General features: G+C 47.1%; 1 protein-coding gene across 2 annotated transcripts in view; it reads left to right on the forward strand.

Annotated features, from left to right (window-relative positions):
- Positions 1-12,392, forward strand: part of ANKDD1A (ankyrin repeat and death domain containing 1A) — a 46,343-nt gene that overhangs the window by 19,944 nt on the left and 14,007 nt on the right. For both annotated transcript variants that reach the window (XM_056808493.1, XM_007479570.3), the window contains exons 6-8: positions 3,937-4,035; positions 9,001-9,099; positions 10,917-11,015. In XM_056808493.1, the coding sequence (XP_056664471.1) occupies positions 3,937-4,035; positions 9,001-9,099; positions 10,917-11,015 (297 nt within the window). The remainder of the gene's footprint in view (positions 1-3,936; positions 4,036-9,000; positions 9,100-10,916; positions 11,016-12,392) is intronic.

The raw sequence follows: 12,392 nt of genomic DNA on the forward strand, positions 1-12,392 counted from the left end.
TCCTGAATTCCACCCTTATGGAATTGTATTGTTATTTGTATTAGGCCTATAATGAGAAGCCTATTATTAATAAACAATAAACATCTAAATGAACTTTAAAAAAGGAATGGATTCTATACCATTGAAGGTGAAATGAAACTAATTATGCTATGGCCAACCCTCCTGGTTCTTCAGTGGGAAGGGAGGAGCCGCTGCTGCTACTCTTTCTCCAGGCCTCACATAGAAGGGCAATCTACTCTCTGTATTTTCTCCTTCTCCCCAGTGATCAAATCTTATATTTATATACATATATATAAATCTCATATATATTTTATATACATGAATTATAGATATTCTCTATGTAAATTATATATTAATATATGTTCTATATAAAATCATATATAAATATAGATTCTCTATATAAATTGTATATGTTATATAAATTTTATTGATATAAATTATATATATAAACTTTATATGTATATACATTTTATTTATATAGGTATATGTATATATGTATACATATATAGTGCTTTGCAAACCTATCTAAAAAGGAACTATTATCATCACCATCATTTGGGTTCATACATTCAATCATAGATTCTGTTCATACAGATCAGTTCATACATTCAATCAATCAATCAACATTTATTAAGTGCCTACTATGTACCTGACCCTCTGCTAAGCTCTGAAGCTACAAAGAACAGTGAAAGACAGTCCCTGTCTTCAAGGACTTCACAGTCTAATTGGAGAAGAAAACACATAAAAAACTGAAAAAGGGAGAGGGAGGACGAGAAGTCCTGAGGAGAAATGATGACAGATGAACTGACTGCCCTGAATGGCCTCCATAAATGGGGGATGTTAGAGGAGTTCTCAAAAGTCCAGCCTCTCCCTTGTCCAATCAGAGGAAGGGGAGGGCCCCAGGGGCATGTGGTCCTGATGAGGAGGGAGTCTTAGGGTTGATGAGATCTTGCCCCATGATTAGTTTCCAGAGACAAGTCCAGGCCTGTGGCTGGATGGGGTCATGGAGAGCCTTGAATACTGGGTTGGGGATTTTTAGTTTCTTTCTTTTGGACAACAGGGGAGCCAGACTCTTTTGTCTGCAGAATAAAAGGGCTAGATCACCTGATCTCCAAGGGCCTTTCTGGGCTAGATCACCTGATCTCCAAGGGCCTTTCTGGGCTAGATCACCTGATCTCCAAGGGCCTTTCTGGGCTAGATCACCTGATCTCCAAGGGCCTTTCTGGGCTAGATCACCTGATCTCTAAGGGCCTTTCTGGGCTAGATCACCTGATCTCCAAGGGCCTTTCTAGGCTAGATCACCTGATCTCCAAGGGCCTTTCTGGGCTAGATCACCTGATCTCCAAGGGCCTTTCTAGTTCTAACATTGCATGATTCCAAGACTTAAGATCAAATTGGTGCTGGAAAGAAGAACTCAGGAAGTAATCTTTAGAGAGGGAATAGACTGAAAAAATAGGGAGACTAGTGAAAATGCTAGCATAATTGTCCTCTCTTGTGAGTAAGGGCTTGTTTTCCCCAAAGCCACAAAGAAAGACAAGGACGATAACAGTTTTTTAGACAGATTTGCAGAGACTTTTACAGATGAGATTCCTGGGGACGACGAGAAAGCAGAGATGGCTGATTCCCCCTTTGATGTGAGGGCCAGGGAGGGACAGTATCTACCAGCTGCTCCTTCCTTCCCCATGGAGAACCATGGAGAGGAGGTCATGGAGTAAACAGAGCCTGGCAATCAGCTTGGAGATCCAGCAGCTTCAAAAGTCTCCTGATACGCCAGCATCTGTCTTCTGGCTGGGAATCCATGCATAAAGGCCCAGGAATTAGTCAACACTTGTTTAATCAAAGAAATGAACTCTTCCAGAGTAAACCACTGCTAGCCACTCCAGGATCCTTTGGGGGGGGTTAAAACAGCATCTGCCCACTCTTCCTCCCAGCTCCTCATCACATCGGGATGTGCGGGGTATGTGTGGGTGCTTGAGAAAGTGGGGACAAGCTGGTTCAAGAATCCTAGGAAGGGAGGCTTTGCAGTGACTCACAGGCTAAGTGCTGCTTTGGCCCTCCTAGCTTTCTTTGCACCTTCTGGCCCTCCCTTTCATTTGCTTTTTGGAAATTTTTTTGTGTCATGCTAAACCGTAGAGATTAAATTTTCCAGTTCCCTGGCCCATGTGACTACGAATTGCTCAAGTCTTTTATTTCCAAAGCAGCCTGGTTGGCCTTGTTTATGAGCAGACTTGGGGAATATGATCCTAATAACGGACTGTAAGATGCCCCCTCACTATCTGGAACATAGTTAAGAAGGAAACAAAAGGCTTCCCCTAAAGTGAAATGTGGCCAAGGAGTGGGAGCTCCAAAGTTTATGCATTTCATTCATAAGAAAAGCCCTTTGGCTTTTTTTCTCACTGAGAGTATACTGCCTCCATGGGTCAAATCTTAGCTCTAGCATTTATTATTTGTGTTCATGGCCCAATGGGCGTACGGTCAGGAAGATTCCTCTTCTTGAGTTCAAATCCAGCCTCAGACACTTCCTAGCTGAGTGTTCCTGGGCAAGTCACCATTTCCTCCATTTCCATATCCGGAAAATAAACCGGAGAAGGAAATAGCAAATTACCCTAATATGTTGCTGAGAAAACCCCAAATGGGGTCAGGAAGAGTCAGATATGACTGAAAATAGCCAAAAAACAACAAACAACAAGCCCTGAGCATGTCACTTGATTTCTCTAGCCCTCCGTTTCCCCAACTGTAAAAAGCAAAGGGGCTGGAATTGGAAATGCTTAAGTTCCTTTCACTTCTTGCCTTCATGTAGACACATACACATGCATGCCTATACACACATGTATACATACCGGTATCCCTTCCACTTCCTGAGGGCTGGGGGCGTAGAGAAGCAGCCTGAATTTTTTCTTTTTCCTTTATGGGACATTTAGAGCACCTTATTACACAATTTGGGTTAAGTATTTGTTGATACTATACAATACTCTCCCAATGTTTTATGCATTTCAGAGTTTCTAAACTTTTTCTGTGTCTCCTCCTGGCCCTGGCATGTCATCTGTAGTTTTTGCAAAATCTCTCCCAAATTCCCCCTTAATTTCTTATGTCCCCCTGAGGTATGTTACAACTGCAGTGGGAAAATTTGTGATGTAGAAGGGCTAGCTGTACACACACACACACACACACACACACACACACACCACACACAGATTTGTATCACATTTGAGGGAGAATTGCATCTCCGAATTGCTCCAAATCGCTTTTCTCAGTAATCCTCCAGTCCCCAAAGAAAAAAACAAATCTTGCATGTCAGCCTTTGTCGCAGAGATGTTGTTGCCTTCTTGAAGGTTACCTGGGCAAAGGGTGAGCTCCAGCAGGTCCTGCCACCCTGGACAGGGTTGGAATATGGGTGGGCAAAAGTGCCAGCCATATATGTACACTGTGCTCTGAGGATGGGTCTAGTCAGGTTTGAGAGGTTTCTCATGAGAAAGGTACTGGGTATTTTTGCCCAAAGCAACACAGAAATTCTGATCTACGTCGACAAACAGCACGATAAGGCATGGCAATATCTGGGTCACTGGGGGCCGGGATGGGGTGCCGATACGGATTAAAATCATAGATTCCTAAAGAAATGAACCATTGATATTTAGAGGATTAAGTTTTGGCTCAATGGAAAATTCACCGGTGAGCAGCAGCTGAATGCTGGGTGAATGAGGCCCCTTTGGACTAAGCAGTTGTTAACACCAGTCCCTTGGTGCCTCAGAAGACTCGACGGACCCTGTTTCTTAGAACTCCAGGGGAGACTTTGACTGCCGCTGGGACCCTTTTGCAGGGCTTGCCTCTGAGGAAATGTGAGGGGGGATGGCAGGGGGATGGAGGCTAGAGAGGAAAGTACGACTGCTTTGTGGGATTGCACTGAAAAGAACAATATTTTTCTTCCTGAAATCAAAGCTGGATCGGACAGCTTTCCATCTGGCAGCTGAGCATGGGCAGCTTGACACGCTGGACTTCTTGATTGGCTCTGGCTGTGACCACGGCATCAAGGACAAGGTACCGGTAGCTGAACCTAGGGCAGGGGAGGGGAAGCTGGAGAATTTCTGGTCTCCAGATCAGCAAAGGGTGACCCCAGGGATGCCTGGAGATCCTCATGACTCTTTTAGAGGATCCTCAGGGTCAAAACTATTTTTATCACAAACGATTTTATTTTCTATTACATTAAATATTGATAAACATATAACTTATAAGAGCTACATAAACAAAAACTCTTTGAGAGGTTCTCAGTGATTCTTTATATTTTCATTTTTTACAAAAACTCTTACTTTCCATCTTAGAATCAATACTGTGTATTGGCTCCAAGACAGGAAAGTGGTAAGGATGAGGTAAGTGACTTGCCCAGGGTCACACTGCTAGGAAGTATGAGGTCAGATTTAAATCCAGGTCCTCCCAACTCCAGGTCTGGCTTTCCATCCACTGAACCATCTAGATCTTACAATCTTAAGACTGTAAACATGCTGGCATGGAAAGGTTTGAGAATGGAGGCTCTAGAATCAATCTATCAATAGAGTTTTATTGAGGGCTATGTGTCAGCTAGAGAAGGAAAGGGCAGGGTAGCTAGGTGACTCAGTGGATAGAGAGCCAGGCCTGGAGTCAGGAGGTCCTGGGTTCAAATTTGAACTCCTATTTCCCAGCTGTGTGACCCTGGGCAAGTCACCACTCTCAGGCCTTGGAACTCTCTCCAGGCAGCGGGCATCTATGAAGGTCAGACATTGTGCTGGGTATACAAAGACAAAATTGAATCTCTTCCTGCTAGCTGGATAGTGAGGTGGCTAGGAGTCGGATCTGTCTCTCCCTGTCCCCAAGAACCATACCCTCCAGGGAGTTGGGCAAAGACACTGGAGTGGTTTGTCATTTCCTCTTTCAGTGGATTAAGCCAAACAGAGGTAAGTGACTTATTCAGAGTCAAACAGCAAGTGCCTGATTTGAACTCAGGTGTTCCTGACTCCAGGTCCAGTGCCCTGTCCATTGAGCCGCCTAGCGGCTCCTGTAATCAGGGGAGACCCGAGTTCAAATCCAGCCTCAGACACCTCCTTGGCCAACCTGTCTGCCTCAGTTCCTCAACTGTAAAATGGGGATAACAATTGTAGTACCTACTTCCCAGAGCTGTTGTAAGCTCAAATGAGATCATGTTTACCAACCTATAAATGCTGGCTGCTCTTTATAGTCTATCAGACCAAAGGTACAGAATTTGGGGCTTAAGAGAGCCTCCCTCCGATGATGAGGTAACGCGCCCTTCTGCAAGGGAATCCAAACAGCCTCCACCTTCAAGGCCGGGCCGCTGAGATTTATAAACCAGAAGCACGAGGGAGAATAAAGGGAATAAAGGTCGCTCTCAGCGTCTCTCCCTGTGGAAGCCGGCCGTGTGGCATCGCCAGGCACGCTGTTTCCTTTGTGTCTCTCTGAACGGGAAGAGACCCCGGCTCGGAAAGGCTTCCCACAGTCCCGGCTCTTTCCTTGGACGAGCCGTCCCCTGCTGTGTGTCGGCTTCTGAGATCACCAGAAAGGTAGGTCCCGGAGCCGCCACGTAAATAAAGCCGGCTGCCACGTTTCCCGTTTTTGTAGCCCCTCCGGGATTCTCACGCACGTCCGCAGCCGGGATTATTTACATCAGCGCGTCTAAAAGCTGAGCCTTGGGCCCCTTCCGTCTCAGGGGGGGGACGGCATTCTTCGGCCTGATCCGAGCTTAATTTAGAAAAGCCGGTGGCAGAAGCGCAGCTGAGACCGCCGGGGCTGCACCTTTCCCAGGGAGCAGAGCCTCTCAGGAACCAGGCTTTATTTACGAGCAGCGAAGCGAGGCTGGGCCAGCCGGCGTCCTGGCTCACCAGCGACCCCTACTGGTGAGAGGCGCTGCCCAACAGATGCACGGACCAGCGGCTAGTAAGCGCTTCCGGTGGGGGCAGTGGGAATACTGCAATAAAAACTGCCCGTCCGTGGCTCCCTGCCTTCATGCGGCTTCCAGTGCGGCGGGAGAGGGCTAACAAGTGTCCGAAGATTCCGTTAGAATTCAGAGAAGATGACCAGGAGAAGGGAGGAACGCTTTGGGAGAGCAACAAGAGGGAGACGGGAGATGGGCATAAAGCTCCCTTGTCCGGTGCCATGGAGTGATATGACCCCCTCTTTGCGGTGCTCTAGTCCAGGGCATCTTCACTTTAGAAAAAACAAAAACCCCTAACTTTCCCTCTTGGAATCAATACTACGGATTGGTTCTAAGGCAGAAGAGTGGTCAGGGCTAGGCAATGGGGGTCAAGTGACTTGCCCAGGGTCACACAGCTAGGACGCGTCTGAGGTCATATTTGAATCCAGGATCTCCAGTCTCTAGGTCTGGTTCTCAAGCCACTGAGCTACCCAGCCGCGCCCAGAATAATGTTTTAAAAGCATTAAATATATAGTATTACAAATCAGCCAATTTCATTGAAATTCAGTTATCAAATTTCCCCCTTTATTTATTTATTTTTTAAACCCTCACCTTCCATCTTGGAATTGATAGATACTAGGTATTAGTTCCAAGGCAAAAGAGCAGTAAGGGCTAGGCAATGGGGGTTAAGTGACTTGCCCAGGGTCACACAGCTGGGAAGTGTCTGAGGCCAGATGTGAACCCAGGACCTCCCGTCTCTAGGCCTGGCTCTCCATTCACTGAGCTACCCAGCTGTCCCCTTCTCTTTATTTTATGTTAATACATTTCCACATAAGTTTTCTAAAGTTATATGATTCATGTAGTTTCCATCTCTTCTTACCTCCCCCCTCCCAGAGTCGACAAGCAATTAAGTCTGGGTTATATATGTACTATCACAAAAAACCTATTTCTGTATTATTCATTTTTGTAAGTGAATCACCTTAGAAAACCAGCCCCCCCCCCCATATCCCCAAATAAACAAGTGATAAATCGAATGCTTCCATCTGCATTCCGACTCCCACAGTTCTTTCTCGGGAGCTGGAGAGCATTCTTTGTCATGAGTCCCTCATAATTGTCCTGGATCTTTGCTGAGAGTAGCTGCATCTGTCACCGTTGGTCATGCCACCATATTGCGTTACTGTGTGTAACGATCTCCTGGTTCTGCCTATTTCACTGCATCAGTCCGTGCAGGGCTTCCCAGCTCTTCCTGAACTCCTCCTGCTCCTCATTCCTTACAGCACAGGAGTATCCATCACCATCACAGACCGCCATCTGGGCCATCCCTTCAGTTTCCGATTCTTTGATATTTTTGTACTGTCACAATCCTTTTAAAGCAAGGCCACAAATGTGTCTTGCATGGTAATACACATCGAACCCAGATTGAATTGCTCCTCTGTGGGGAGGAAAGAAGGCAGGGAGACAGCATGGATCATATAGCTTTGGAAAACACGTGGAAATCTGTTATTGAAATAAAATGAACGAATGAAAAATCAGTTCAGGGCCCGCAGGTTAAGAGCCTCTGTTGTAGAAGGCATTCCTGGACTGGGCGGGTGGTTGGGCTGATTGGCATCTACGTTTCCTTGCGAGGGTAAGACTTTAGGATTTCGATGAGACGGCGCTGATCCTTTTTCTCCCACTGCTGATGTTCTCACGGCTTGTTGTTGTTATTGTCGTTGTTTTGAAACCCCTTATTACTTTCCCTCTTGGAATGACTACTAGGTATTGGTTCCAGGGCAGAAGAGCAGTAAGGGCTGGGCAATGGGGGTCAAGTGGCTTTCTCAGAATCATAAACAGCTGCGATATATCTGAGGTCAGCTTTGAACCCAGGAAGAGACGTCTTCCTGACTCCGGGCCAGATGCACACTTTGGTCCATTCATGTACATGTGTGTTGCCACACATACACACGCCTGCACACAGAATGTACGTTGGACACGTGCTGTATCGTGTGAATAGTACACACTGTATTCACGTGTGTTATACTGCATGCATTCCCATGTTTTATACGTGGCACATAAACAGAGGAGGGGGAGACGGCTCTGAATGGATGCAAAGTGACACAAGCAGACTCAGGAAAGCGACACACACGGCGAACCACAGAATGAGCGAAAACCCAAAAGGACTGAAATTGGACGCGACAAATCATAATGACAATGTTGGCCTCAAAGAGGAGACAGGAGAGGGCGGCTCCCTGCCCCCTTCTGGCTGAGGGGGAGGTCAGGAGGGTGCCTCAGCCTGTTCCTGACCCCTTGGGCTTTTGTCTTAGTTTCTGTCTCCAAACCAGAAGGGCAAAGGGTAGGCCAACCGCCTTAGGCCACTTGCTCAGGGTCACACCACAGGAAGTATCTGGGAGGCCCTCCTGAGGGTGCCTCCAGATGTGGCACCCTATCCACTGTGCCACCCAGATGCTTCTCGATACCGTGATTTTTGCTGAAACATTATTATTATTATTATTTAAACCCTCACCGTCCATCTTGCAATCAATATTGTGTATTAGTTCTAAGGTAGAAGAGTGGTAAGGGCTAGGCAATGGGGGTGAGGTGACTTGCCCAGGGTCATACAGATAGGGAGTGTCTGAGGCTAGATTTGAACCCAGGACCTTTCATCTCTAGACCTGGCTCTCAATCCACTGAAACAGGAAGTTTTTAAAAATTGTCTTCTCTGTTATGTGGAGACAGCTCGTAGGAAGCAAGAGGGATGGAGGAGAACCCTTGGGAAATGTTGGTGCTATCCAAACAAAATATTCCCATCGAACTATCTATAAACATAAAAGCTCAAATGTCTGTGGTGCTTGGAGGTTGACAAAGCCCTTTCCTGAGACCCTGAGAAGGTACAAATACAAATCTCCTTGTTTTACGGAGAGCCTTGAGCTTCAGGAGATAAGGGGCATGCAATAACGCCGGGGGCCCCAGATCCGGCCCAGGGTGACCTCTCTATAAAACGGGTACAGGACTAGGTGGCTTTTAAGGAAGTTCCCTTGATTTAAGGTCTTGAATTCCTTGGTTAGCCTGTGGAACTTCTCACTTGCCCATTCCCCATCTGCATCTAAACTGGTGTCTCTTTGCAGGCAGGGAACACGGCCCTCCATTTGGCAGCAAAGAGCGGCCATTCTGCTGTGCTCCAGAGGATTATAGAGATTGGACTGGACCTAGAAGAGAAAAATGCAGTAAGTCAGGACACTTGCTGTGATCTCTGCTCTTCCCCCTTGCCCTGCGGTCAGTCTGAAGCCTCAGTTTCCCAAGACAGGGACCAGGCTTCAGGTCTCCGATTTCATTAGGTATCCAAAGCATTCCGCTCCCACTCAATTGGCTATTTAGGTTTCTCTATCCTTTACTAGAATACTAAGTCTCATGGGAAGTCCTGGGTTCAAATGTTACCTCAGATACTTCCTAGCTGTGTGACCCTGGGCAAGTCATGTAACCTTGTTTGCCTATTCCCTTACTGTTCTTCCGCCTTAGAACCAATACTTAGAATCAATTCTAAAACAGAAAATAAGGGTTTGAAAAAAATACTAAGCCTCTTAATATGATATGCTAATCTAATATTTCTTCAAAGGCAGTGACAGTTTTGCTTTGGTAATAATAATAATTAATTATAATTAACATTTACATTGTACTTACTATGTACCAGTTATTGTGCTAAGCACGTTACAATTATTATGACACTGGATCCTCACAACCCTGGGAAGTATTATTATCCCCATTTTATAGATGAGGAAATGGAGGCCAACAGAGGTTAAGTGACTTGTCCAGGGTCATACAGTTAGACTATATCTAAGCCTGATATAAATAACTTAATTAATTAAATAGGAAATTTAGTAATTAATTAAAAATTAGTTGGGTATTCTTATTTTTTTAAAACCCTTACCTTCCATCTTAGAATCAATACTATGTATTGGTTCCAAGGCAGAAGAGAGATAAGGGGTAGGCAATGGGGGTTAAGTGACTTGCCCAAGGTCATACAGCTAGGTCAAATTTGAACCTAGGATCTCTTGGCTCCAGGCCTAGCTCTGAATCCACTGAGTCACCCAGCTGCCCCCAGTTGGGTATTCTAATAGAAAAATCAGTGTCAGAGGACCCTGAGATGATCCTTCTGGCCTGAGGGTTCAGGGAATGCTTTCTTGGGGAGGGGGGACTTGAGCTGGCCCATGAAAGCACAGTAGGGCTTGGATAAGCAAAGAGGAGGGAGGAGGGCAGGGACAGATGCATGGGACAGTGAGGGGATTTGTCTATTCAGAGTAGAGACTTAGTGTTAAATCATTGGAGGTGAGGAGTATTTTAATTGGAAATAAGGACTGAGAGTTGTAATGGCCTTAGTATAAGAAGCTCCTGTCCTAGGAAGGTGTTGTTCCTTTCTATTTTTATTTTATTTATTTATTTAGAATATTTTCCCATGGTTCCATAATTCAGGTTCTCTCTCTCCACTCTTCCCTCCCCCCTCCTGGGGCTGACAGACAATTCCACTAGGTTATATATGCATTGGCATGGCATAGTACCCCAGAAACTCAGGCAAACTATTATCAGGGAAATTCCTCTGCTCTCAAGACTCCCAACCCCAAACACCTGACCTTGGAGATTACTGTCCTTTGATTGCCCATTGAATTGATATGGACAGAGACACACCCCATTCATTCATCCTCCAAATCAGGAGAACCATCCCCAAGCCCTCAGGCTAACTCCCCCAACCCCTTGCTCTAGAGTCACATCTCCACTTGTTCCACTCATGCTGTCTTGCTGGCCAAAAAGTCAACATTACTAATAAATCTCTCTTTACTTTTAAGCTAAGTTTCCGGGTTCTGCATTCTTGCGAAAGGGCCGAACCCCAGGGGTTTACCTCTACACCCCACAACATGTATCAGTGTTCAAAACCCATTTCCATGTTACTCCTATTTGCAATAGAGCGACCTGCTTAGGTCGTTCTGGTTGCAAGGCTGGATCTCTGCCCTCGGTGACATGCTGCCCCCAACTCTGCTCTGCGTTTCAGGAAGGCTTCACCGCACTGCACATGGCGGCTGAGGGAGGCCACTTGGACTGTGTGCAGCGCCTGATTCAGGCAGGCAGCAAGGTCAACGCACAGACTCAGGTGATCCAACCTGCCCATTTGGCTGCTGGGAAACTGTCACGTGCCTCACGACCTCCTCTGATCCAGTTCTGGGAGTCCCTCTAATCCCAGTCATTCGCTGTCCCGAGGCCACTTTAACAAGCGAGGGCCATCCAAATGAAGGGGGTGCTTGATGGGAAACCTGGGATAACACAGGACGGAAGATTTGCTGTTGGAATGGACTATCCGGTCCAACGCCCTCATTTCACAGATAAGGAAACTGAGGCCCGGAGGGGGTCGGGATTTGTCCAGCGGCACACAGGTTATGAGGGTGCCCGGCACATAGTTGGCACTTAATAAATGCTTACTGATTGACAAAAGCAAGATGGGAGCCAAAGCCCTGTGACAAACAAAAGTGGCATTCTTTCCCCTGGGCTTCTCATGCCTAATCCGATTCACATGAGCAGTCACGAGATGCGGACTGTGGGAGCCGTAGGAGGAAGTAGTCCCCACGTGACTGTCTGGGGACTCTGGGGTCGGGGTGGGTCCGTAGGGCTTGGGGCTATCTAGGATGCCTGTCCCAGGCTCCCTCGGGATGGTGGGCGGAATGCTGCCAGGATGCCCCCAGGAGTCTCTGGGTGGAAGCCGCGGGGCTGACTCTTCCTGGGACAGGGCCAATGACCATCTCCGGGAGGAGGAACGTGACTCCGGGAGCGCTAGGTCCTAGAGCCAAACTGGCTGCTTTAAATTTGGGTTCCGAAAACTACAGTTCAAATCCCGGCTCCACTCCTTGATAGCTACGTGCTGCCCGCCAAGCAGCCTCTTCACCTCTCCGTTTCAGTTGAGCGGCTCTCAAGGGGGAGGATCTTGTTTCAAATCACGGGCCGTAGAGCTAAGGGTGGAAGCCCACAAGTAAGCGGAGACACAAAAGTTCAGTGACTTGCCCAAGGTTCTACTGCTAAGCCATGTGCAGTAGAATTGGAATTCAAGTCCCTCCACGTCCAAGGTCCAGCACTCCATCCACCTCCAGTGTTTACACGTGGGTGATTCTGGGCAAGCCCTTCAGAACACCCTTGAGCTTTAGTTTCATCACCTGTAAAATGGGGGGAGCGAGGGATCAGATGGCCATGATCCCAGGTCCCCCACCATCCATGATGGGAGAACCCCGGGGTCCTTATAGGGCCTTTTGGCGGAAGCCTGTGGATCTCAGGGGGCATTACAGCATCTCATCCCTCCTGGTCCACACTGGGGTCTGCATGCTTGATGTGATGAACATGGAGGAGTGGCACAGACTGCAGAGAGCACCAGGCAGGAGGGAGATGAGGACTCAGAGAGGGGGACCCCGGCCTACGGCTCTGTCTGAGCCCCTGAGAACGGGCAGGGCACTGAAGACCGAGTCAATGAGCCAATCCACAAGCC

The sequence above is a fragment of the Monodelphis domestica genome, chromosome 1, assembly GCF_027887165.1.
Source record: "Monodelphis domestica isolate mMonDom1 chromosome 1, mMonDom1.pri, whole genome shotgun sequence".
NCBI classification, from domain to species: Eukaryota; Metazoa; Chordata; class Mammalia; order Didelphimorphia; family Didelphidae; genus Monodelphis; species Monodelphis domestica.